The sequence below is a fragment of the Ochotona princeps genome, chromosome 1, assembly GCF_030435755.1.
Source record: "Ochotona princeps isolate mOchPri1 chromosome 1, mOchPri1.hap1, whole genome shotgun sequence".
NCBI lineage: Eukaryota > Metazoa > Chordata > Mammalia > Lagomorpha > Ochotonidae > Ochotona > Ochotona princeps.
The window spans coordinates 116,099,285-116,125,704 of NC_080832.1; the positions used below are offsets into that span (position 1 = coordinate 116,099,285).

Below are 26,420 nucleotides of genomic sequence, written 5' to 3' on the forward strand. Positions count from 1 at the left end.
AGGTGGGCAATGGGCAAGCCTGTCCTGTTTGTCTCCTTCAGTGGAGGGCACAGACCAGAACCAAGCAGGGTTCCATTTGCAGGAGATGCCCAGGCCAGCCAGGCTGGGGGTGTCACGTCCTGCCTCATTCATTCTTTCTGATCAGTTCCTGCAGAGGAGGTGTTAAGCCTCAGGGGAGTGGGAAAATTGAAGACTGGAAAACTTTAGGGAGCTGATTGAGGCTGGGAGTGAAACCCTTGCCTTCCTGACCTTAAATCAAGTTAACTTGTTTTGCCTCTGCAGCCACCCTCTTCGGGGGGCACTGTCTGAGCTCCCACGGCCCCTCTACCTTCCCTCGCACTGTGGGGACAAGCAGGACGTCAAGGGCTGCGCGAGATGGCAGCCATCTAAGGCTGGTGGCTGCTGCCATCTAGATGAATTAAATAAAAATCTAAACTTCAACTCCTGGTGGGCTGTACCAACCCCCACGCTGGCTGGTCCCGCTGATGGCTCCTTAGCACCCAGCTCTGATACGGAACCTTCCTGCAATGCCACTGTACCAGGCTGCAGGTGGAGGCTGGCCAGGAGGTAGAGAATGGGAGGGCTCAAGCAGGAGACAGCTGACTTTAGGAGGAGACAGGAGATCTGGAGTCTGGGTGAGGGGTCAGGGGTCAGAGGTCAGCCTGGGGGAGGAGGGCCGGGCCTGCCTGCCACCCAGCCTCCTCCCTCCGATACTGGTCCTCTCTCGGTGGCAATACCAGGGAGCAATTAACTGGCCCAGGGTGTGGCCAGAGCCAGGGCTGGAGCCCAGGGAAGGAAACTGTCATCTTCCTGGCTACTCCCAGGCAGGGTTCCGGGGCTCCAACCTCGGAGACCCACAGCGTGCTGGCCTTCTCCCGGTCAGACTCAAGCCGGCTACAGCTTCCTGTTCACTCATCAAGGCCAGGGAGCCAGCTAATGGGCTGCAGGGCCCCCACCTTCCCCATTAGCCTCATTAGCCTCTTGCTCACCCCCAAGGCAGGGCCACTGTGGTGGGGAGGAACAGTGAGTAACTGCGCCAGGCCTCACCCCTCCGGCTGGTTGTGGAGCCCTACACACCTGTTCCTGGAAGGACAAGGTCAGGGACCCGGGTTTCCAGCTTTTGAGCGGGAAAAGCTTCACTCACCCTTGGGGCAGGGAAGCAGGTGTGTGGCAGGCCAGTACCTAGGCAATGTAGGCAGGGGGCAGAGGTTCATAAATGATGAGGTTTCTGGGAAACAGGCAGGGACCAGCACCCCGATGGGGCTGTGGGATATGGTGGGCTGGGGGTTGGAGCAGGTGCCCAGTGCAGAAGGGGAAGCTGAAATGTATATAACTAGAGACAGAGGAGGCTGCGGGAGTCAGATTGAACCTGATGGGGCAGGGAGCAGAACAGCCACAGTGGGCAGCTGTGGAGCAGAGTGCCTGGTTCCGGGTTAGGCAACTGGGAGCCAGGAGAGGCACGCAGGTGGCAGGATCGGCAGGGCCAAAGGGGCCCACACAGCAGCCGCGGCTGCTGCTGAGTAGGCAGATGCTCCAGTGCCGATTACTTCAGCTCCTCCCGGCCACGCCAACTTCCCTGGGGCACCATCCCCTCCGCCCCTCCTCCCCTGCCCACTGTGACTCCTGCCCAGAGAATGTCCAGCCCTGGCATAAAGGCCCCGGGTGTCCAGCAGCTGTTCTCAGTCGGAAGGCCACCCGGACCACAATGAGCTCCTCTCAGGCACCCCGGATGGGGCGTGTGGGAGGGCAAGGGATGATGGTGGCGGCACTGCTGCTGGTTGCCCTCCTCCTACCAGGTAGGCAGCTGTGGGCCCTGTAGGGCTAGGGACTGAAAGATGCCACCCAGGGGCTCCAGGTACCTGGGAGGCAGGGCTCACAGAGGACCCAGCTGGGGCAGGGGTTAGGGGCTCTGTAGTCTGAGCCTAGGGGTCTACTCCCCTTAGGCAAGTTCCTTCCGGTTTCTGAGCCTCAGTCTCTGAAACTGTAAAATGGGGCAATAGTAACATCTGTCTGCTGTGCTTGTGGGCTCAGAGTAAAGCAGGTAAGGGGCCCTTGTTTAGAACATTCCAGGAGGTATGTAATGTCCGTGGCTGCTTCATTATGACTGCTGCTGCTGTTGTGGTTGCAATATTGGGCTGTTGCTCAACAGTAGCTTCCACCACCATTTTTAGGGCCCTTTCAATGTGCCAGCTGGCGCACTGAGCACTCTGAATGTGTTAGCACGAGGGCTCATTAGAGAGCACGGCGAGCAGAGCCGTCATTCCTGCCCACACAGAAGGACCCTGAGGTTAGGAAAAAGGCTCAGAATCAGTGGCAGGGTTTAATTCCACTGCAGAGCCCTGGGGATTTTGCAACTGGGGGTGGTTCCTGCGACCTCCTGCTTGATTCTGTGTGCTGGTGGAGAACAGAGTGCCATGGGCTCAAGGAGCAGAGGTAGAGGGGCATTTGGTTAGACCCTGTGCAGAGGTGTGGGTGGGGTCAGAGGTTGGTGTGCAGGTGTCGGTCCAGGCAGGGTTTGCTGGTGGAGCATATAAGGATGAGCTTCAAGGATGGCCCACAGTTTCCTAGGTTTGGGGTTTTATAAGCGTCTTCCTGGTAGACTGCGATCTCATTTAGTCTTCCCAGTAAGATGGGAGGAAGATGGGACAAAGTCACTGCGACTTGCTGGTGTGTGGCTCTGCCCACAAACCTTGTCACCTGACGCCCAAATGAAAGAATCAAGAAGCAGGGCCGGGACTAGGTGAGCTGGGGCGTGGGAGTGGAGGGTCAGTAAGGCAAGCAGTGGCTCCCCTGCTGAGGGGCAGTGAAGCCAACAGAAGCTGGGTTTGGGCAGGTATGGGTAGGGAGAGGCGAGCTGATCTTGGCCAGTGGCCTTTGCCAAGCAGGACTGTGGGCCGGTGTCCCTGGGCTGGACCAGCCGGGCAGGGCGGCTCAGGGTGCGGCGTCCTGTTGCACTGGTACCAGCAGGTTCTGAAGCAACAGGTGGTTTCTCTCACCTCCTTGCTCCTGCCCTGCTCCACCGGCACATCCAGCACTGAGACAGGAAGCAGCGCCTGGGCTCTGACGGGGCACCTGGGGACATAGCCTTCTCCTCAAGTACCCCAACAACTGTGTCACCTCCTTTGTCCCCGGATCCTCTTTCCCCAGTGTCTCCTTTGTATTTTTCTGCCTGTTCCAGCCACGGCTTCGTTCCCTTTTATTTTCTGCTTGCTCCTTTAAAGCTTCCCGCTTTGGAGTCCTGCTTCCTATGTTTCTCGTGGAGCTTAACCTCCTTGTCCTACCCAAGCCCTGACCCCCAGCCCAGAACAATGACACTGTCCTTGGGACAGAGCCACCAACTTGTCCTTCTTTGTCCATCTCCGGTTCTCCCTGGGTTGCCATTCCCACGAGAGATCAGGGCCCGCAGTCCGGGCTGGAAGGTGAGAGAGAAAGTGGAGGCTTTCTGACCCTTGCTGATCATGACTTTCTTCCCAGGGGCCTTGGCTAAGAGCATCGCCGCCTCCTTAGACCCCTGTAAAGACCCCACACGCATCACTTCCCCCAATGACCCCTGTCTCCGTGGCAACGGTGGCTCCAGCAGCTTCAGCAGCCACAGTGGCTCCAGCGGCTCCAGTGGCGGCTCCAGTGGCAGCTCCAGTGGCTCCAGTGGCGGCTCCAGCAGTTCCAGCAGCTTCATCTCCAGTAGCTCCAGTAGCCACAGCAGCCACAGTGGCTCCAGTCTCTCCAGTGGCAGCGCCGGCACCGCCGGCACCGCCCAAGGCGGTTCTCCGGGATCCCTGTTGTTTAAGCCAGGAACAGGGTATTCCCAGAGCAGCTACTCCTCGGGATCTGGCTCCAGCCTGCAAGGTGCATCCATCTCCTCCCAGTCAAGCAGCATCAGCTCCCAGTCGGGCAGCATCTTCTACCAGCCAGGTCAAGGTTCCGCTCTGCCGACCAACGACGAGGCCTCTCGCACCATCCAGTCGGGACAAGGCCAGTCCTCTGTGATCTCCAGCAGCTCCAGCCAGCATCCGTGCAGCTCCAATGTCCCTGACTCTCCTTGCAGCGGTGGCCCTATAGTCTCCCACAATGGCCCCTACATCTCCAGCTCCCATTCTGTGTCAGGAGGAAAAAGGCCCGTGGTAGTAGTGGTAGAACAGCATGGGTCTGGGGGCCCCGGGGGACTTCCAGGTGCCCCTTGTAGCAATGGCGGCCCCCCAGGAAAGCCCTGCCCCCCCATCACATCTGTGCAGTCTTTTGGAGGCTACGAGGTGGTAGGAGGCTCTTCCAACAGTTACCTGGTCCCAGGCATGACCTACAGCGGAGGCAAGATCTACCCCGTGGGCTACTTCACCAAAGATAACCCTGTCAGGGGCTCTCCAGGGGCCCCCTCCTTTGCGGCCGGACCTCCTATCTCTGAGGGCAAGTACTTCTCCGAAAACCCCATCGTCTCTAGCCACAGCTCATCCAGCTCCAACACCTACCAGTCGGGTGTGTCCTCAGCTGCCCTGTTCCAGCCAGTGGGTTCCGGTGGTGTCCAGCCATGTGGGGTTGGTTTCAGTGGTTCCCAGGGGCCCTGCTCTCCACCAGGTTCTAGAACCCATATCAGTTCAGGTGTTTCCAGCAGCTCTAGCTCATCCTACCATCCCTGTGGGGATGCCTCCCAGGGGCCTTGCTCCTCGCCCAGCTCGGGCTCCTTGCGTGGCGGTTTGGGCTCCCAGTCTGGAGGCACCATAATCCTGCTGCCTTGTGGCAGCAAGTCCGTCCCATCTGGTTACCCCTGTATCTCTGTCTCTTCCTCCACCTTGAGCGGGGGTCCCAACGGTGCTCCCCAGCCTGATCCCTCTGCTGGGGCCAAACCCTGCGGCCCCAAAAGTGCTGGGAAAATTCCCTGCCGCTCCATCCGGAACCTCCTGGCCCGAGTGAAACCTCTGGGGCCCCAGCTGGCTGACCCTAAAGTCTTCCTGCCCCCGGAGGGGCCCCTTAGCGACAGCCCCTAGGCCAGCTCTTGCTCAAGGCAAGTGAGGGCAAATACCTTTGCACACATGCCACCTCCCGGCTGGGAGACACTCGGGTCCCAGGCACACAGTTAGCTGTTTCCCTTCTCCCTGCCGCGGACTGCTCTGCTCTGTCTGCACCCTCACCCCCACTGCCCCCAGTGCCCAGGGTTGCAGACTCTTATCACCTCTTCTTTCTTCATCTTCCAGGATGGAAACCCTCAATTTTCTGTTCTCATTCCCTCCTCTTCCTGTTCTGATTTCCACCTCACAGCAGTGCCTGCTCTGGCAGGCCACACGAGCACTCCCCTGCTCCAAGGAGCCCCAGTGGTTGACCCCACCTACTCAGGTTCTCCTTGGGAAACCCCTGAACCCCTCACAGTACCTCTGCTGCTTAGACCAGCCATCTCTTCTCCTCCTCCTGTGCCAAATACAGCAAAGCTCAGGCTGTATTCTGGAAACAACTACCGTTCACCGACTTCTCTTGGCCATCTGGTCAACCAACCCATGGAGTGGGACACTGGATCTTTATTCCAAGACCATGTCCAGCCTCCACGGTGATGTTCACCACAAAGTCACTGTTTCCTGCACATCCCTCCCCTCCCAAGGTTGTTCTCTATCTCAGCCCCCTTCCTCCCTGGCTGCCAATTCTCTCAATGCTTCATTGTGGGCAGAGGAAGGAGCAGGCTCCCACTCTGGATACCGGACAAGTGGTTCAAAAAAGTATGAATTCACCCTAGACTTTCTTTTTTTTTTTTTTTTTTTTTCCTTTTTGGAGCCCTGGGCTCCCCTGGAGACCTAGATGGTACTCCTCCTGGGCCTCTCAACGCTCCCAGGTTCCCCTCACTCCACCTTTTCATTTGTATGTTGGCCTCACACCTAGTATTGCTCTCACACCTACAGCTCCTCCTACGAAGGAGGAAAACAATAAATCCTTGTGGAAAAAAAAGCAGAGGTTGCCTGGTCTTGCATGCCTTTCCTCCCACCTCTCCCTCTCCCTGCCCCAGGGAGTCCTCTCTCTCCTCCTTCCTCTACATAAAGCTCTCATCACCTCCTCCCCTTCCCCAGCCGGGTTCCCTGCCCTGGGACCATCTGTGTCCCTCACCTTCCAGGTACCCTCCTCTCTGAGAGTTCCATGTGCCGATTTCCAGGGTTTCTGGAACAACTGGAAGCCTGGCAAGGCTGGGCCACAACAGCTCACGCAGGATTCCTGGTGGCTGAGTAGCAGCCTGGGTGGGTGTTGTACCAGGAGCTGGGGGCGTGGAGAGCAACAGAGGCTGGGAGCCAAGCAGGGAGCGCAGTCAAGCCTGGTGACTCAGCGGCTTGCATGGCAAGGTCTTGGTCCACAGCAGCACCCAGTCCACAGCGTCCTCTCCACGGCCACACTGCGGCACACCTGACCTTCAACTGTGGCTCTGGCTGAAGAATAACATGGCTGGCAATGCCTCCAGGGGAGAAGGGGTGGTGGCCTCCAGACAGAGGAGAGAAGATGCCAAGTGAAGGGAGGGCCCCTCCAATGACATCCTGGAGACAGGGAGCAGGGAGGCTGAGGCTGAGGATGGCCAGCATCCCCAGAGGGCAGAATGGGCTGTGCTTGACTCTGTAGGGAGGGCCTCTCCCCAAGTCCAGGCCCTCTCTCAGCACCCCTTCTTCCCCAAGCAACCCTCTCCCCTGCACCAATCAGTCCTGCTTCTGTTCTCACGGTCCAGTGTCTGCTCCCTGGCAACAACCAAGAGCAGGGGTGGATGGGGAATGCTCTTGGAGGTGGGAACTCCTCTAGTCTGGTGTGAAACAGGTTCAAAGCTTTTGCAAAACCAGTGATGTCACCCAAAAATGTCACTGGTGGCCACCTATCGGCCAGCTGCTGAAGGAAACTCCTCACCTTCTAGGAAGCCACCAGCAGGGGCTGGGGGTGAGGGAGTCAGCGAGCAGGCAAGGGGGCTCACAGGGGCCACCAGCAGCAGTGGAGAAAGCAAGGCCATCAGAACACCTTTCTATTTTACGTTTTTATTTAAAAAATATCTTTTAGAGAGAAATGTGTTTATGTATTTGAAAGGCAGAATGATAGAGGCACAGAGAAAGAGGAGAGAAATAGGGGCAAAGAGATGGAGAGAATTATTTACTGGTTCAATCCCCGATAGTCACAATGGCTGGGGCTGGGTGAGGCCAAAGCCAGGAGCCAGGACCATCAGGGTCTCTCACAGGGGTGGCAGGGACCTAAATATTTGAGCCACCCTTTGCTGTCTCCCAGGTGCATTAGCAGAGTTGGATTGGAAGTGGAAGCCAAGACTCAAACAGGTATTTTGATACAGGGAGTTGGTTTAACCCACCATGCCACAATGATGGCACCCATTAAAATACTTAAAAATTGTTTCCTTATGGGCCTGACGCTGTAGCGTAGTGGCTAAGGTCCTTGCCTTGCACACTCCAGGATCCCATATGGGCACTGGTTCTAATCCTGGCAGGTTCCATTTCCCATCCAGCTCCCTGCTTGTGGCCTGGGAAAGCAGTCAAGGAGGGCCCATAGACTTGGGACCCTTCATCCACAAGGGAGACCTAAAAGAAGCTCCTGACTTCAGATTGGCTCAGCTCCAGCCATTGCAGCCACTTGGGGAGTGAATCAACGGAGGGAAGATCTTCCTCTTTGTCTCTTCTCCTCTGTGTATATCTGAGTTTCTAATAAAAATAAAAATAAATCTTTTAAAAAAATGTTTCTTTATTTCAGAGGAAACACACACAGGCACATAGAAAGAATTTCTATTGGTTGACTCATTCCTTAAGCGTCCCAGGTTGTCAGTGTGCCAGTCCAAGCCAGGATCTCAATCAGGCAAGGAGCCCAACTACCTGAGCTGTCATTACCACCTAACCAGACCCACACCGGCAGGAAGCAGGACTCAGGAGCTGGAGGAGGCACTGAGCCAGGCACTGCAGTGGGACATGAGTGTCCTAACCAGCATCTTACAGGGAGGCCAAATGCCCACCTCTAAAAACAGTTTGTTATATTAATTTTTTTAAGTTTGGCAGATGACCCTTATTGAGCTTACTCACCTGGGTGGAAATAATGCCTGCACAAAACCAAAAGTTTGTTACAGTAATTTCTACATCACAACTAAAATCCAGTTTTTTAAAAAACAGTCAACTCATTCAAAACCCACTACCTCAGAATCAATAGCTTCTTTGAAGCCACCATCACACTTACATATGATTAAGACTTGAACACAAAAATTTGATTTGGAAAGCCAATTAAACTTCTAACTTGCTCAAATAGAATTACAAACAAGGCAAAATTGTGTTTTGCACAGAGATACAGTCCATTGGAATCACCAACAATGGACAGAGTATTAGAGTCCTGAGATAATAAGGAATCCAGGCATCCTTTAGATGGTCTCTGTTGTCCTTTTTTCCCAGTCAGTGCCTTTGTGGCTGTGTGGGATAACACGACCACCAGCAACTGTAGCCTTGATGAGAAAGTCCAGTTCTTCATCTCCACAAATAGCCAGTTGCACGTGACGCTGGGTAATGTGTTTTGCCTTTAAGTCTTTTGATGTGTTTTCTGCCAGCTCAGGTACTTCTATGGTGAAGTACTGCAGGATGCTTGCACTGTACACAGTGGTGGTCACAGCCATCCATGGCTGATCGTCCTGGATTTCAAGTGTCGGGGAATGCAACCTACCAGGAACTGCAGCCCGGCTCTCTGCGAGCAGGGAACTGCCTTTGTGCTGGCCTTTCTGGAGTCCTTCTTAGTCTTACTGCCAGCCATTTTGAAATCTGCTGAAGCTCAACCGTGCAAAGCAGAGAAACGATCTTATACTTCCCCGCTCCCCCTGCCAGTGAGACCCCAACCACCGACTCCTCCATCACACCATGATTCAAAGTACATTCTTACATTAATTTCAAACGTGTTTGTACTTGCTCTTTTTCTGCTGCTGTGACTAAATATTTGGGGCAGGGTAATAAAGAGAAGAGCTTTGCTTAGCTCACCCTCCTGGAAGTTCAAGAGCATGGGGCTGCTATCTGCTCAACTGTGGTGGGAGTCCGTCGGCTGCATCACCACCTTGTGATTACAATACGGAGGAAGCATGTTCCAGAAGGAGATACCCTGTGTCCAGCCAGGAAGCCAGAGGCCTTGGGGGTCAGCTTGCATCTTCACTGCAACTTACCCTCGCAAAAACTGACTCAGTTCCAAGACCGCCATCAACCCCCACAGTGACGCACCTGCACTGGGCGCCAGTGATTCGCCACTTATCAGCTTGGTCACAGCGGCAACCAAGGCTCAGCACATGACCCCTTGGGGACACACTGAAATAACCTCCAAACCACAGTCATCATTTAAAAGTAGGCAAAGTAGTTCATGAGTCTCTAGTCTCCCAACACCTATGAGCACACCATAGCCCTATCACCCTGACCTTACCTGTGGCTCTGTAACTCTTACTTTAGGTGGTCATGACAGACCACTTGTGGTGAACAGAACTGTGCTGCCCAATATAATCCCTGGAATTTGTAAATTGCCTAACAAAGGAAATTGGGATTGCAGCTGGAATTAAGGTGTTAGCCTACCTTAACATAATAAGATTATCCTGGATTATCTGGGTGGGCCCAGGATAATCACAAGTGTAGACTTGGGAGGCAGCAGAGGGCATGAGTGACAGCAGGGGAGAACCTGTAGTTCTGGGGTTTGAAGATGGAGTAAGGGGTCCCTGGTCCAGGAACTCAGGTGCCTGTGGAAGCTGGAAAAGTCAGAAGGAGTGAGAAAGATACGGGGATGCCTGGAGTAGGTTGCTGGGGTCCCCAGAGGAGGGTAAAGATTCTAGAGTGTCTGCTGGAGAGAGAGAGAGAGAGAGAGAGAGAGAGAGAGAATGGGGCCACTGAGACCCCAGAGGGGAAGGTGCTCCTAAGCCCGGTGCATGGAGCCTAGGAGGGGTAAGGCTTTCCCCTACCTCCCCACACACCCCTGGTGTGAGCTGTGAGCCAGGACACCTGTGTCAAGAAGGGCCCTGGAGCTCAAGGAAAGGAGCCAGGTGGGGAAACACCCAGCTTCCTCTGGGACATTCAAGTGGCACCTGTTGTCACAGACCGAATCAGGAATGAGGGAGGAAGGAGGAGATTCATTGTCCCCACAACCACTGGCCCAGCCCGTTCCCACTGTCCCCCGCCCCACTGACTGCATAAAGAGGCCGGCAGGAGCCCAGCGGAGATGGAGATGCCAGAGCTGAGCAGGATGCTGGGCTGGGTGGCAGGGAGCCTAGCTCCGTTGGGCCTGCTACTGGTCTGTCTTCATGTCCCAGGTATGGAGGTCAGGCCCGGCTCCCTGAACAGGAGGGTGCTGTGGTCCCCCTAGGGAACTAGATTGAGGAAAAGGCATAGGGTCCATGCTTGGGGTTCTGTGGGGAATAGGCATCAGGCTAGAGGGGTGAAGAGACCCAAGGGTGGTGGGGTGGAGCCTGGGAGACACTGGCTACCCTGCCTTCCCCGCCTTCCCCTGTCCCCAGGACTCTGCGCCCGGAGCATCAGCCCCATGGAGGAAAAAGTCTCACACAGCCTAGGGACCAACTTGCCTCTGCTGGGACAACCACCCTTGACTGGCGCCTCCAACTCTGGACACCCTCAGTTCCCTGGAGCTGAGCCTGCATCCCATGACATGGCGAGCTTCCTTGTGGCAGGAGGTTCTGGGGTGCAGAAGTGGCCCCCATCCTGGGAGCTGCAGTCATGGCCGCCGGAGGACCCCTGGCAGATGATGGCTGCTGCGGCTGAGGACGAGGAGGGGCAGGAGCTGCCCGAAGCACTGTCCTCCATGTCCAGTGCTGGCATGTTGCCCCTGCAGGCCGCTGCACACTCCCTGCTGGGACAGGACCTTGAGCCCGGGCGGCTACCCTTCCTGAGTTGGCTGGGAGCCCAGAGAGAAGGCCTTGCCCAACGCCCCTTCTGGTCCCTCATCCACAAGCTTCTGGGAGGCCACTCCTGGGGAGCCTTGAATCCTGCTGTGTCTTGGGGAATTGGAGGTCTCGGGACTGGGTGGGGAACAAGGCCTGTGTCACATCCTGCGGGAACCTGGGGTATCAATAATCAATTCCCAGGCAGCAGCTGGGGAAACACCAATCCATACCCAAGCACCATCTGGGAGAATATCAATCGGTACCCAGGAAGCATCTGGGGGAAGATCAACCGGTACCCAGGTAGCATCTGGGGGAACAATAATCGGTACCCAGGTAGCAGCATTTGGGGGAACAATAGCCGGTACCCAGGTAGCAGCATTTGGGGGAACAATAGCCGGTACCCAGGTAGCAGTTGGGGGAATAATAATTACTTGTCTCCCAGAGGTGTCCGTCCTCCTGGCTCTTCTTAAACCATCCCAGCTGGCTTCTCCATCCTCCAGATTCCAGGTTGTAGGGGATCAGTACACACTGCAAGCCAAAGACTGAGTTGGAAGCCTAAGAAGGGAGTCCTGCACCCCTCCTGTGCCCTCCCACTGCCACTGGTACAAGTCAGGTGCAGCCCATGTAGCACCTAGTCTTTCATACTGCCCCTCTCCGTGCCTCCCTTGCTGAGCTCCAATAAAACACATGCATATTTTATCAATGTGGCTTCTTGATGTCTGTGTTTTGGGGGTACAAACTGAGGTCTCCCTTCACAGGTCACTCCCCCAGTGTCCTCTGCAGATACTGCCCTGTCTTACCTCACTCCAGTCTTTGGTAAAGAGCCCCAGTGTTTGCTGGTAGACCCAGTGGTCTCACCCTTGTCCGATTGGACAGGGAGCTGGCTCCAGAATGGCCCTGGACCAGCAGAAGGGTACGGAAGGCTGCTGGAGGACTCGGGATGGCACGTACGGCAAGCGGGCAGGATAATGTCTAGGAAGCGGGTGTGAAGGCTGGCACAGACACCTCCTTGGCCTCCCCAGGGCCGTGGGATCAGGCCACATCCCACTCTGTGCATCTTTCCCTCAGAAGGTGAAGCCCCTGGGAAGCAGGGATGTCTGGGTCTCCTCTGCGCCTGCGCCACTTAGAGCCGCAGCCTCTGAGTCTAAGTGAAGGAGCACAAGGAGGCAGCACCGGGGAGCCCACCTTCTCCCCTGTCACTCCCAGGATGGCTCTGGCTCTTCCTTTGGTGGCTCTGTTGTCTCTCTGCCTCTCCATGGCCTCTCTGGGGCTGGGCATCCTCCTGTGGGAGCTGCAGCGAGGTGGAGGTCAGCTTACGGAGGTGCAGGCAGCAGCGAGCGGGAGTAGGCAACAGGTGACTCCATTTCCTGGCTCTCTTTTCCCCTTGCCCTGACTTCACTGTTGGGCCCAGGTGTGCACACCTTCTGCACACCCTGGCCTCACACCTTAGGACCTGTGGAGTTGGGCAGCTTGTGGGAGAGGGGACAGTAGGGTGGGGGACAGTGCAGGGTGGGAAGCTCCTGCTCAGGTGTGTCTGCTCCATCCTGTGCTTGGGAGTTCCTCCGGGTACCCTGTTCCCACCAGCCTGCTGTCTGCTCCTGTTCCCATCAGCAGCCATGGTCACACCCTCAGCTGTCATCACAACCTCCACACCCCATTCTGCTCTTCCTGGGTCTCCTTCAGCTCCCCGTTCAAGGACAGAGCTGGGGTTTCAGAAGCTGCTCCTTCCATAAGCCCTGCAAGGACACTGACCTGAACAACTGCCATGTGAAGGACCCATCTGAATTCTGAACTTCAGCACAGCTCAATTCCCCTTGGTCTTGGGCGGGTGGTTGTGGCAGAGGTGCAGCAACTGTTTCCTCAGCCCCTCGCCCTGGGTCCCCTAGCCCCCTTCTCTGTACTTGGCCTCAGATTAATGCGGTTGCTTTTGACAGCCCTTGCCTGGCCTTACGTGAGCCCATCTCTCCCGAATCCCACTGCCACAAAGTGGGACGTGGTGAGCTGAGGAGCTCAGCGCAGACATGGCCTGGGAAGACAAAACCCACACTCCACGATGCCCCTTCGTCCTCCATCCCAGCCTGTAAAGCCAGGTCCTCCCCTTTCCTCCTGGGACACCCTGTCAGTGCTTCAAGGACACTTGGATGCTTCTCTTTGAAGTCTGTTACTTTCAAGACCTTATTAAGCAATTAGCACCTAAGCATTAAGCAGTTTGCCTCTGTTCACATACCACTTACAAAAATGAATACAAACTTACTGACTTCATAAACCAAACTTCAAACATGAACTATTGATTTTAGACTTCAGCTCAAATTAAGCATTTCATTACAATGTCATGTTTAATATGAATTTCTGTTGCTTCTTTAAATGTCTTACACTTTCTGAAGCAAACAGATGCAAAAATTACTATAATGATTATGTAACCAACTAGCACAGCTGATTTACATGTGCCATCTCCTGCCCCACCCCAGCCCCAGGAGGCCACTGGCCTGCCCCCTGCTCTGCACAGTTCATGCACCGTGACGGACTAACATGGCAGGTGGCCTCTTGTGACTGCTTCTCTCCTCTAGTCCAGGTTCTCGAGGCTCAGGCAGCCGTCGTTCATCCCTGTTCATTGGTAAGTTCGTGTCTATCCATTCCTACTAGCTGTGATTTCTCCATTGCCTCGCCAACGCTTGTCATTACCTGTCTTTGTTAGACTAAAGATACGGAGAATAAAACCTTTCAGGCATGCATCTTTCACATAAATTTTAGAATTTTACAGCTTATTTTCTCCTGCCAACATAACATACAACATTCTCTTGAGCAACACTACACGATACATTTTTTAAATGTTAATTTTTTTTTTTTTTTATTGGAAAGGCAGATTTACAGAGAGAAACATCTTTGATCCACTGGTTTATTCCCCAGATGGCCACAACAGCTGGAGCTCAACCAATTCAAAGCCAGGAGCCAGGAGTTCCTCTTGATCTCCCAGATGCATATAGGGTTCCAAAGCTTTAGGTCATGCTCAGCTGCTTTCCCAGGATACAAGCAGGGAGCAGGATGGGAAGTGGAGCAGCAAGGACAGGAACTGGCATCCAAACGGTATCTGGTACTTACAGCTGGAGGCTAGCCTGCCCATTACATAATCTGTTCTTTTGCTATGGTATATTGACTTGATTTATTAGCATTACTAAGTATTATTGTTATGCATTTTTATTAGTATTTTATTAGAATTAGTTGGATGCCCTAGATGTGTGTAACCTGTAGAATAAAGAATTGGATTGGGGTCCGGCACAATGGCAAAGCGGCTAAAGTCCTTGCCTTGAACGTAGGATCCTATATGGGCCCTAGTTCTAATCCCAGCAGCTCCACTTCCCATCCAGCTCCCTGCTTGTGGCCTGGGAAAGCAGTTGAAGATGGAACAAAGCCTTGGGACCCTGCACCTGCATGGGAGACCTGGAAGAGGTTCCTGGCTCCTGGCTCTTGGCTTTGGATTGACGCAGCTCCTGCTGTTGCAGTCACTTGGGAAGTGAATCATCGGATGGAAGATCTTCCTCTCTGTCTCTCCTCCTCTATATATATCTGACTTTTAAATAAACATAAATAAATAAATCTGAAAAAAATTGGATTGAGTTGGTTAACTGCTTTTTAGCTATTCTTTTGGTTCTGCTGTGAGTAATTTGACCTGAAAAGATGAAAGCAACCTGTGTTTACTGCAGCCAGTGTGAGCATGAACAGGGTGGGAGAGGGAGGCAACTGGGAAAATACAAAATGAGACAGACGCATGATGAAAGAGTGGGGGCAGGTGCAATGGTTCAAGTGGCTGATTCACTGCCTGTGAATGTCAGCATCCCACATGGGCAGTGGTTTGTGTCCCGGCTGCCCAACTTCCATTCAACTCCCTGTATAGGACCCGGGAAAGTAGTGAAGCATGACCCAAGTCCTTAAGACCCTACACCCACGTGGGAACCCCTGAAGAAGCTCTTGGTTCTTGGCTCTGAATTAGCTCAGCTCCAGCCATTGCGATCATTAGGGAAGTGAACCAGCAGATGGAAGATCTTTCTTTCGATCTCTTCTCTGTGTGAATCTGCTTTTCCAATGAAAATAAATCTTTTTTTTTTTCTTTAAAGACTGTAAGAACAGGCCCGGCAAGATAGCCTAGTAGCTAAAGTCCTCACCTTGCAGGTGCCAGGATCCTATATGGGCATCAGTTCTAATCCTGGCAGCCCTGCTCCCCATCCAGCTCCCTGCTTGTGGCCTGGGAAAGCAGTCGAGGATGGCCCAAAGCCTTGGGACCCTGCACCTGCATGGGAGAAACAGAAGAGGCTCCTGGCTCCTGGTTTCGGATTGGCACAGCTCCGACTGTTGCGGCCACTTGGAGAATGAATTATCGGATCATTTTCCTCTCTGTCTCTCCTCCTCTCTGTATATCTGACTTTCAAAAAATAAATAAGTAAGTAAAAAGACTGTAAGAGCAAGGTAACCAGAGGGATGCTCCCTTTCTCTGAGGAAGGAGGGCATCCTAGAAGGTTTCTTGCCTCAATCTTTTATTGAAGTGCCTAGGGAGTCAAATTGCAGGAATTGATGCAGTACATTCTGTGATAGGCAGGTCCCATATTGTTGCTAACCAGACAATGCCTGATGATAAGGAAGCAACAGCATGGCCAAGTACAGAAGTCAGTATACGATTATCTCAAGGATATTTTGCTTTCCTGTTTAAATAGTTATTTATTTTTATTAGACAGGCGGATCAGGGCCTGGCACCATGGCCCAGTGGCTTAAGTCCTCGCCTTGAACGCGCTGGGATCCTATATGGGCACTGGTTCTAATCCCGGCAGCACCACTTCCCATCCAGCTCCCTGCTTGTGGTCTGGGAAAACAGTCCAGGACAGCCCAAATCCTTGGGTTCCTGCACCTGCATTGGGAGACCTGGAGGAAGTTCCTGGCTCCTGGCTTCAGATTGGCACAGCACCAGCCGTTGTGGTCACTTGGGGAGTGAATCATCGGACAGAAGCTCTTTCTCTTTGTCTCTCTTCCTCTCTGTATATCTGACTTTGCAATAAAAATAAATAAATCTTTTTTTTAAATGGTGGAAATGGTAATTTAAGCTTACAGTCAACAAAAGGGTGGGAAAAATGCATCAGAAGGCCAGAACAATAATCCTGTCTCCTTGCTTAGGATAAAACAAACAGCCATCAGAAGGGTGTGGTGGTAACTTCTCTCCATTCTCATGATAAAACTAGGATCTCAAAAGGGTGGAAAGGCACTCTTGTCATGCTAAAAACACCTTCTGAGAAGCAGCAATTAAACAATTTTTTTTAATTGGAAAGACAGATTTACAGAGAAAAAGAAAATATCTTTCTTCTACAGAGAGAAGCAAGATCTTCCATCTGCTGGTTCACTCCCCAAAAGGCCGCATCAGCCAGAGCTGAGCTGATCTGAAACCTGGGATCTTAAACCTCCTCTGTGTCTCCCAGGTGGGTGCAGGGTCCCAAAGCTTTGGGCTGTCCTGGACTGCTTTCCCAGGCCACAAGATGGATACGAATTAGAGCGGCTAGGATACGAACCAGCACAGGGATCCCTGTGCGTGCAAGGTGAGAATTTAGCCACCAGGCTATTGCGGTACCCCAACCGCCTTCTCTTTCATTATTGCCTCTGATACTACCACCTCGTGTAGATCTAGTTCTTAGTTATGTAGGACTGCTTGGCTTTATCCCCATTTCCTGTGATTTCCCTTTTACAGCAAGGGAGGTAAGCCCTTATCTCTGCTTTGTAAATAGACACACAACTAATGGAAGGAACAGTCTATTGTAGTGATCAGTTTTAAGGACTCCATTCATTTCTATTGCAGTCACCTGTCGTGCCCTTTACAAGAACTTTAATCCTTTGAATAATGTAGTAAGCCTTCCACAGCCTTAATGACTGTAATTAACCACAATTATCATTCCTCCCCCTCGTGCTCAGTGTCTCCACTTGAACCTCTGGAGCTCTGGAAGTCGGCTTCCTTGTCCTTGACAACCTGCAAGCATCCTTGCTTGTGGCTACAACAGAGCAGTTCAGTTCTGCCCCATTCCTCCCCTCCCCTGAGTCACGGAGGCAGCTCCCCTCCACGGTATGTGTTCTAAGGGGCCTTGGTTTCTTTAAGCAGAAAGGAGTATTTGAAATCAAAGTGAGATGCTAGAGTTCACAAGAGAGCTGCTGGGCGAAATGCCACCTCCTCTCTTGGCCACTTGTAAGACAGACCATTGCCATTCCGTTCCCTTCCTCACTTGATACGTTCATCACATCCTGCTGTTACGAGAGTGTGGACATCACTCATATGGAGACTTTCTGCATCACCCAGATACTGACGGAGGGGAACATGCCCTGGGCAGGTTTTATGTGAGAATGGTGGAAGGACCATGTGGAGATGAGAGGAGGTGTGAGGAGGGCTGGAGGGTGCCAATTTAGGAAACAGCCCTGCTGAGAGGAAAGTAGGTTGGAACCAATGTCCTGGGCAAGATCTTTGGAGTCACCAAATAGGGACAGGATGAAGTGCTCCGTGATTTTTCCAGCTGTCCCTCTCACCTGGTGGGGGCCTGATGGAGCTACAGTCATTCAGAGAGAGACCACGCCCATAGTGTTATGGTTGAATTGTGTCCATTAAAAACTATGTTGAACACACCCATTTTGGAATGAGGGTCTTTGTTGAGGTAGTCACATACAAATGAGATCATGCGGGTGGTCTCATGTCCCTGAGATATGGGGAGATACAGGGTGGGCATAAGCAGAGGTCAAGCCACGGCTTAGGCTGCCTGCTGTATCGGAGGGCCTGTAGCTGGAGTTCCAGCTCAGGTCCTAAGTCCAGCTTCCTGCTAATGTGCTCTCTGGGAGGCCACAAGTGCTTGGGCCCCCATCACCCACCTGAGAGACCCTGGCTGGGTTGCAACTCCTGGCTTCATCCTGGTTCAGCTCTGGCTGACGTGGGGAGTTGGGAATTCAATCAGTAGATGGCGTATCATTTTCTGACTCTTTCTGCCTTCCAAACAAATGAAAATCATAACAACTCCACACAAATGGGGAACCTTGGACACCAAAGATACATAGAGGTATAACCAACTACGACAAGACACAGTGGAGAAGGTGAGGAAGGCTCCCAGAAACTGGGAACCACCCAGAACCCATTTTCTCCTAGTCCCCAGAAGGAGCCAACGCAGCTGACAGCCTGAATCCCGACTCGCAGCTGCAGGGCTGTGAGATGATGAAGGTTGGTGAGCGCTCAGTCTATGATGCTGGTTACAGCAGGCCTGAACACGCTAACAGCAACGCCTCAGGGAATGTCCTCTGTCTGCCACCTGTCCCGCCTGCTCTCCAGGGATCCTGGAAGTTGTCACTTGCCATCTGCAACTATTTGCAAAAAAAAGCTCTCAGATATTTCCTTGGTAACAGTTTACTTTATTCACTCATTCGACTATGAATTATTAGCCTGTCCTCTGTCCAAGGACTGTGGTTACAGGAGGGAGCAAGGCGCATCTGGTCTCTTCCTCCTGAAACTGAGACAGGACTGAAAATGGACTCAGTCAAGCCTCTCCTGACCCCACAGGCTCTACCCCTTGGTCTAAGTGTCAAACCAATCAGGAGCAAGGCGTGTCGGAACCCCTGCCCCCGAAACCAACTAGACCAACCTGCATGCATGTCCAGAACAGCCCTTATGTGACAAATGTGTGACCTTTCTGGGGGTGGTGGTAGTGAACAATTTCATGTGTTAATGTGTAAGAAAAACAAACAAACAAAAGAGAAACAAACCTTGCTTAGTTTTACCTGCCTTGGTCTCCCTTGTGTTTGAACACAAGCCCCAGAAAACCTCTCTTGGCTGCACCGTGGGCCTCTGGTCAATTTCTCTCTGCACGTGCAGGTTGGTGACAGCTCAGAGGCTAACAGGGAGACACATGTGGTCACAAGTATACACACACATTGGATGCCGAGAGAGGTGGGCCCAGCTGTGTGTGGGGATTGGGAAGCCATGGCCAACTCCAGCAGGCAGTAAGAGGGATGGGGTCTGGAAGTGGGACCAACCCGTGTAGATTTGGGGAGGGTGTCTGTGCCTGAGGAGTCATGAGCATTCAGGGTTTAAGGAGCAGGAAAGTAGCAGGGCTGTATTTGCCTTTTCAAACAGCTTCCCTGGAGATGCATGGCTTGGGGGCTCCAGCAGGGCTGGAAAGGGTGGTCGGAGCCCCCATAGCGAATTCACCTGCACTGGGCATCGCTGCGCTGTGCACAGTTGCCAGGAGAGGAAGTGACTCCTCAAATACCTCTGCAGGGCTTGGCGCTGTGCAGGCTGCACGCACCAGGGAGGCGCTTCGGTTTAATTGCTAGCTTTGCTTCCTGTTTATGCCCTTCCTTCTCCCGCGGCCACGCTCACAGCCTCCCGCCTGGGCGCTTACACCGGGGTGCTTACGCCTGGGTGCTTACACACGCTTCTTAGCTTCTTATCAGCCTCTCACACAGGCTTTGCTCCACCTCTAGAAAGCAGCCGAGGATCACCCTCCCGGGGATGTTGCTGGCTGCTTGTAGGGCCTGCCCTTGTCGCTGAAGGTCATTCTCATGTGACTGCTACTCCTTCTGGCTCTCTTTGTACCTGTCCCCGCCCTCCGTCCTGGGCCCCGCCCTGTCCCCCGCCCTGCTGGACTTCGAGAAGGTCTATGGACCCAGTAACTGAAGGCGCAGGTGCACCGCAGCCCTGCCCACTGATGTCCTGCACAGGGCCCTTGGGCTTCTGCCTGTTACCCAGCCGCCTTCTCATCCTGTCTGTTTCACAGTCCATCCAGCCCTCAGACTTCTCACAAAGCTTTGGGAATCCTACCAGAAACAGCATGGGGAACAGGAGGAAGGAAGTGGAAATGATTGATTCTGGGGAAAAGACTTAAGTCACTGATTAGTTTTTGATGTTAAAATGTCAAACTACGAAAGAGGCTGAGACAATGCACTAATCGTTCAGTGCAAGCCAATAAAGGAAGAACATGGTCCCCAGGGAGACCTGAAGCAGCGTAGAGGCACAAGCAGGTCTCTTGTTGGCAGAGAAGCTCTGTCAAGACGCTGCTCCGTGCAGCACGCATTTGGCTCCGTGGCTCAGACGCCTCCGGAGACGCCCGTGTCTGTGAGCCTGGGTTCGAGTTCCTGCTCCAGCTCCCTGCTAAAGCACACCCTGGGAGGCAGCAGGTGCTGGCTCAGGGGCCAGAGTCCCTGTCACCCTGGTGGGAAACCTGGGTTGAGTTCTGCGGTCCGACTTCAGCCTGGCCCCGCCCAGGCTGCTACAGCTGTGGGATTAGTGGACCTGTGGTTTTTCTCTCTGTGTCGCTCTCCCTGCCTCTCTGCCTTTCAAAGTCAAAAATGAATCAATAAAAGGACAAACAGATGTGATTCAGTGGCTACTCCTTGGAGGTGGAAGATTTCCAAGTGTTTTAACTTTTTACTTTGTCCTCTGCCAAGGAGCATGTCTGGGATTGGGTTTCTAACGAAAACCAAACAAACAGAAGAAAGCGATGGGTGGGAAGGTGACTCAGCTTGCAGGTTCTTTCTGACTCTCCTAAACTCCCACACAGCAGTTCCTGTCTCAGGACTTGGGATAACTGTGTTGTTAACTGTAATGAATGGGCCAAGCACCTAGCTCTCTTGGCCTCGGTTTTCTTATCTGTAAAATGGAGACAGAGTTCTCACGTGATCAGGTGGTAGCGCTGACTCAAAGGCCTGTTTGCATGGTCAGTGCTTAGCAAGGCATCTGGCACCATGAGAACTCAGACTTTGCTGCTGTAACCATTATCACACTTTGCCTTAAGAGAGCTCACCAAGACAGGTGTTATCAACTCTATACAAGATGACACTGCAACTCAGAGCGGTTAAGTAACTCGCCTAAAGTCACACAGCTAGCAGGAAGTTTCCCCGGGAAGTGTGATGACAATCAGTTAACCTGTGAAAGGGAGGTTGCGAGAGATCTGCCCACAGGACAAGAGGTTGCCGTTTGAGGCAAGAAGTACAGGTGGAGCCAGGAAACCGGAAAATAGGTAAGTCCATTAAAGGGCAGTCCCCAGCACAGGCGTGCAAGCAGACTTACATACAGCTCAGGAAGCGAGCACCCACCGACACCGTGGTCCTGGGACATGGGGTGCAACGGACAAGAGCTGTGAGCTGCTTAGTCACCACAGGAGGCAGGCGTGTACTGGCTGGGAGGACGGGGCTCTGCCAGAACTTGCTTTTAACCTGCAGCTCTGCTGGCTTCAAGGTCAAGCGCTTAATAGCCTGGCACTCTCAGTCATGTTCTGCCTGTTGATAGCAGACGCCTCCTGCCAGTTTGATGGAAGGACATATCTGCCACCTGCTGGTTGCTGGTGTGAGCGCTCTGCATGGTCTGGTGCTGCTCTCACTGGTCCTGCTGGAGCAAGCTGCTGCCCCAATCACCACTGGACACGAACTGAAGAGAAGCAACCCTCGGCAACTTGTGTGCTTGAGCGGAAGGTGGTGATGTTGCTGCCCTCGCCCCAAGGACCAGAGCAAAGCTGTCAGAAAAGGGAACAGTTGGGCTCCTGCAGGACTCTGGTCTTCTTGCCTCATGGACATTGGGCACTGTGTAATGATTGCTTTTCCTTCTTTGTATTGGCTTCTAGGGTGCTCAGTTCACACATAGGACTCCTTTCCAACTCCACCCCACAGGCTGTTTATACTAACTTCATTGGGTTTATCTGGTTTTTTTCTAAATCATTATTTGTCCTAGTTGTAGTTGTTAAATTCTATTCTCTTGTATTATGTTTGGACTATCTTAGATTTTGTTTAAAAATAGGTTGGTGTAAATGTCTGCAATATTCTATTCTATGACTAATCTTTCAGTGCAAACCAATAAAGGAAGAACATGGTCCCCAGGGAGACCTGAAGCAGCGTAGAGGCACAAGCAGGTCTCTTGTTGGCAGAGAAGCTCTGCCAAGACGCTGCTCCGTGCAGCAGGCATTTGGCTCAGTGGCCGAGATGCCCCCTGGGATGCCTGTGTCTGTGAACCTGGGTTCAAGTTCCCGCTCCAGCTCCCTGCTAAAGCACACCCTGGGAGGCAGCAGGTGCTGGCTCAAGAGAGTCCTCTCCACTCCTGTAGGAGCCCTGGATGAAGTGTCCCCAGACTCTCCACCACTTCCCACTCTGGTTTCTTGGTAATCCAGCACCACTCTGATTCCTGTTCAGCCCTTCCTCCTCCTCCTCCTTTTTTTAAAAATAAGATTTATTTATTTTTATTTGAAAGACAGATTTATAGAGAGAGGAGACAGAGAGATCTTGCAAAGATCTTCCACCTACTGGTTTATTCCCCAAATGGCAATAATGGTCAGAGCTGAGCTGACCCAGAGCCAGGAGCCAGGAGCCTCTTCCTAGTATCTCACATGGGTGCAGTCACAAGGACATGGACCATTCTCTGCTGCTTTCCCAGGCCACAAGCAGCCAGGACCATAAACCGTATGGGATGCTGGCACCACAGAGTAGAGGTTTGACCTGTTGAGCCATTGCACTGGCCCTGAAATTTTTTCTTCTAAGGTATTCTGCAGGTAGGAGGGGGGCACCCAGGATAGTGGACAGGAATGTTCCACCTGAGGGGCTAAGTGGTTCCTAACCTGGGAACCCAGGCATTGTCTTGTGTCTGCCCAACTTGTTGTCTGGGAGCCAGAATTGTTCCAGAACTCAGATGGAAACTGACTGGTCGAGACATGCAGTTCAGCCAATACCATCTCTTCATTTCACACGAGACAAACCCTGCGTTAGCACACAGCACGGGATGCTTCCCGGGGAGGACAAGAGGCTCTCGGAGCAGGCGGCCGCTGGCCACTGAGAGCGCTGGATCCCGCAATGGCAGGATTCATTGAAAAATTGGGCTGCTAACATGGCCTGCCTCCTCCTGTGGAGTAAATACGATGCTTCATGAAAACGTTTAGCACAGCCCCACGACAGTTCTCGTGCCTGTTGCTGCCCAAACCATTTTAATAAAGGGAAATTAGGGAAATCAGTGCTCCTGCCATACCTCAGTCTTCCACCAGGTGGCAGGCGGAGGCGGAAAGAGCCGGAGCCCAAGGACGGCTTCTAATCCGGCCGCTTCGGGCCACGGAGGGGACAAGAGCGAATGTGTAGGGAAAGTGCAATGTTTACGGAAACTGGGTATAAAAAATCTGAAACTCGTGCAGTTTCCATGAACTTTTTTTTTATTGTATTTTTTTGGACAATCTTTACATAGTTAATTACGGTAAAAAAAAAAAAAAAAGGTTCAGGGGGTATAGGGAAGTGGGTAATAGTATTATGTCCATATTGTTTCCATCATGTATCTGAGGTAAAGGGGGATATGGACGGAGAAGCCCCACCCAGTTTCCCACCCACCCCAAGTCCCAGATGTGGGGCATGCTCTGAGATCCTTGCTCAAATGGTTTTAATAGTTCTCCAGTTATGAATCGCTGCCAGTTTCACTCGATGAGGTCGTCCACTGATTGACACAGTCCATCATAGAGTCTTCATTTGCCCAGTATTTTGCTGCCAACATATAGCTGAGGGGGTTGATTGACTTGCTCTGTCCTCTGTCTTTTCTTGGCTAGGGTTCTGAGTCCAGCAGTTCTATCGGGGAGATCTCCAAAGAAACTTTGAGGAAATCAGGACTGAAAACAGAACCAACCCAGCAATTGAAACCACCAGCTGATCGTGGTGACGGACTGTGCCGGGCCCTGTGCTTGCTAGAGCATACAAGAATTTGGTCTGGGAATATATCCATGAACTTTCTGAAGATGCCTTTATGCCTGGATTTTTATTTTTATTTATTTTTTTGCACCCAAATCAACCTATCTTTTAGTTCCATTCTCCCTGGATGTTTTGAAGTCCCTTGCAGCCGAGCTCCAGAATTCTAGAGGTGCCAACCCGCGCTCCACCATCCCCACCTGCACCTGCTCCCCGAGGCACGGTCCAGGAGGACACAAGGACTTATTTCTTTGGGAGCTCACTCACGACGTCCTCCCCTGTCTCATGGGCCTTCTCCCACCCTCCTGAGGTGTAAGGATTGGATCTTCTCCACTTCCTGAGGTCTCTCTCTCAAACAGAAGAGAGACAGCGAGCCATCGGCATGGACGACCATCTCCTAGCCTCTTGAGGTGGCAGGCTGCAGTGCATTCACTGTGTGGGAGCTGAGAGGGCAGAACCTTGGGGAGACCAGGAAAAACAGGGCGGGGTAAGTGAGGAGCTTACAGGCATAAGTGTGGCAAGGCTGGGAACTACCAAAAGGAGCATGGTGGGATGGAAGGCAGTGTCTGGTATAGCAGTTAAAGATTTATTTATTTTTATTGGAAAGGCAGATACATAGAGAGGAGGAGAGACGGTGAGAAAGATCTTTCCCAAGCACGGAACGGCAGGAGCTGAGCTGAGCTGAAGCCAGGAGCCTCTTCTAGGTAGGCCATGTGGGTGCAGGGTCTCAAGGCTTTGGGCTGTCCTCAACTGCTTTCCCAGGCCACAAGCAGGGAGCTGGATGGGAAGCGGGGCTCCTGGGACAGGAACCGGTGCCCATATAGGATCCAAGTGCGTGCAATGCTAGGACTTCAGCTGCTAGGCTACTGCGACGGGCCTGGTTACAATTTTGATCTACAAGTTGACAGCTCCGCAGATCCAGACCTGCCAGCATTCCATCAACAACCTGTCTCTGAAGAAGGAAATCCAACTTCAGATGCCTCGAAGACGCTGTGGTGGCAACAGACCAGCCTCATGTCTGGACTTACCCTGCGGGAGGAATCTAAGAACTACTATACTCTGTTCCAGGAAGGCAGCGCGAAATCTCTTTAGCAAAATGGCCAAGGACAGTCACCATTCCATTCAGGAAAATGATTCCACGTTGCATTCTAAGGAGCTGGAGATCAGAAGGGGGGTGGTCATGGAGATCGCGGGGACACCTTGGCTGTGAGTACTGGTCCTTACTCTGAATAGGATGCGGTAGCAGGAGGGCGTGGAGGCAGCTGCGGCCACCGCCCCCTGTCCAGTGCAGACTACTTCAGAAGTACCTGTGCACTCGGGGCTGGCGACCTTTCCTTGCACTTCAGAAAAAAATGACTTGAAAATGAGCTTTTGTGCCCATAAAGTCTGCAGATACAGCACCTGAGAGCCAAGGCTACAGAAGTTTAATAATGCAAGATTTTTGCCCTGAGGATGGACACAAACAGCAGCATTCAAGTCTGGTTTTGCCAAGTTCAGGGCGAAAGTATCTCAGCAATAATGCGACCTATGGCTTCTCGGGTTTAGGACCCAAGGCAGAAAGAGAGGCGGCCAGCGACGAATCACCAGAAGGTGCTCATTGGGGGAGCGGCCACGGGTGGCCCGACTCAAGAGGCAGGCACTTGCTCAAGGGACAGCGTGTCCGTGCATGACTCCAAGCAGCAATGCCGGGACTTGGAGGCATGTTACTCTGCGATCTCCTCGCCCCGTAGCTGCTCGCGAATCAGGTGAGTCCTCCGCCCGCTGCAGGTGCCCAGCTGTCCGACCTGCTGTCCGACCCTGGAGCCCCCAGCGCAATATTACACTAGGCCAGCAGAAGGCGCTGGCGAAACACGTCGGGAAGATAATTGCTGCCTCTGGTTCCTTCAGCCGCCGTGCTGGGTTCCTTTCCGCTTTTTAAACGTTTATTTATTATGCTTGAAAGGCAGACAGAGACCCTCCATCCACTGGTTCACCCAGGGCTGGGCTGCAAGAGATTCTCAGAGTTCTTACTTCTGCATACCAGCGCCCTGATACCTCAGCAGGTGTTTATTGCAGTTTTCCTGGTCAGATCTGAGCGTGTTCTGTCTCCTGAGGGTCCTGATGGTCCAGCCGGCTCCTAGGCTTGTGTGTTACGCTGTCGGTAAGGTCCAGGCACACTGGATCTCACTGCAGTGCGACCCAGCTGAGCTGTTTTCCCAGAAGACCTGTGCATTCAGGGTCCAGCCAGGTGAATGAAAGCAAAGCAAACTCCACATTTCAAGTCGGATGATTTTGCATGAAGACGAGCTAACTGGATACTGAGTTAAAAAGGGCCAGCAAGTGCTGCAGAGGTGGAAAGTCTGGGGACAACCACGCTTTCCTCCCTATGGCTGGGGGACCGGGGGGGGGGGGGGGCTGGGGTGATTCATCAGCAGATCCGAGAGGACAACCAGGTGAACCCGGGGTCCAGGTCCCTGAGCCAGGCACATGTGTAGGACCAGGTCTCCTCCCATGCCTGAGGGGGCAGCTGTGGAAGGAGAGAGGAAAGTTCCCATCTCACCCCCTGCAGCAGGTGTTGGCAGGATTCTGTCTTGCCCTGGTCCACCTGGCACAGGGTTTCCCATCGACCTTCCAGGGCAGCCAGGGCACCAGGCTCTCAGCGGCCACTGCAAGGAGGGGCAGGCGCCTCTCTACTCCAACCTGCTTTTCAGTTTGGCTCCCAGCCCCTTGGGGGTGAGCTGCCGTCTCCCCTCATCAGGCCGTGTGTGTGGAGGTCACTGTGTCGCTCCCCCCAGCTCTGGTGCCTGGCCTCTGGCACCTCCAACTCAGGTCTTGGAATCACCATCCCCCACCCCCAGACTCTGCTCTGTGAGATCAGCTACTC

General features: G+C 53.1%; 2 protein-coding genes and 1 pseudogene across 2 annotated transcripts; 2 read left to right on the forward strand and 1 right to left on the reverse strand.

Annotated features, from left to right (window-relative positions):
• The first annotated feature begins 1,705 nt into the window (after positions 1 to 1,705).
• CDSN (corneodesmosin) lies at positions 1,706 to 5,012 on the forward strand. The gene is made up of 2 exons (XM_004598731.2): positions 1,706 to 1,796; positions 3,475 to 5,012. Exons 1-2 carry the CDS (start codon positions 1,706 to 1,708, stop codon positions 4,977 to 4,979), a joined length of 1,596 nt encoding a protein of 531 aa, XP_004598788.2. The 3' UTR covers positions 4,980 to 5,012.
• Positions 5,013 to 6,826: 1,814 nt separating this feature from the next.
• Positions 6,827 to 8,736, reverse strand: LOC101521439 (histone H2A.Z-like; annotated as a pseudogene).
• A 1,458-nt stretch (positions 8,737 to 10,194) lies between these two features.
• Positions 10,195 to 13,492, forward strand: C1H6orf15 (chromosome 1 C6orf15 homolog). Its single transcript, XM_058669882.1, has 3 exons — positions 10,195 to 10,261; positions 10,466 to 11,182; positions 13,422 to 13,492. The coding sequence occupies exons 1-3, from the start codon at positions 10,195 to 10,197 to the stop codon at positions 13,490 to 13,492; spliced, it is 855 nt and encodes a 284-aa protein (XP_058525865.1).
• Positions 13,493 to 26,420: the final 12,928 nt, after the last annotated feature.

Excerpts from the sequence above, each read along its gene's own strand:
- CDSN (XM_004598731.2), top strand. The coding sequence starts at position 1,706 with ATGAGCTCCTCTCAGGCACCCCGGATGGGGCGTGTGGGAGGGCAAGGG. Across the intron at positions 1,797-3,474 it reads GGTTGCCCTCCTCCTACCAG|GGGCCTTGGCTAAGAGCATC; the intron begins GTAGGCAGCTGT and ends CTTTCTTCCCAG.
- C1H6orf15 (XM_058669882.1), top strand. The coding sequence starts at position 10,195 with ATGCTGGGCTGGGTGGCAGGGAGCCTAGCTCCGTTGGGCCTGCTACTG. Across the intron at positions 10,262-10,465 it reads GGTCTGTCTTCATGTCCCAG|GACTCTGCGCCCGGAGCATC; the intron begins GTATGGAGGTCA and ends CCCTGTCCCCAG. Across the intron at positions 11,183-13,421 it reads GAACAATAATCGGTACCCAG|GTTCTCGAGGCTCAGGCAGC; the intron begins GTAGCAGCATTT and ends CCTCTAGTCCAG.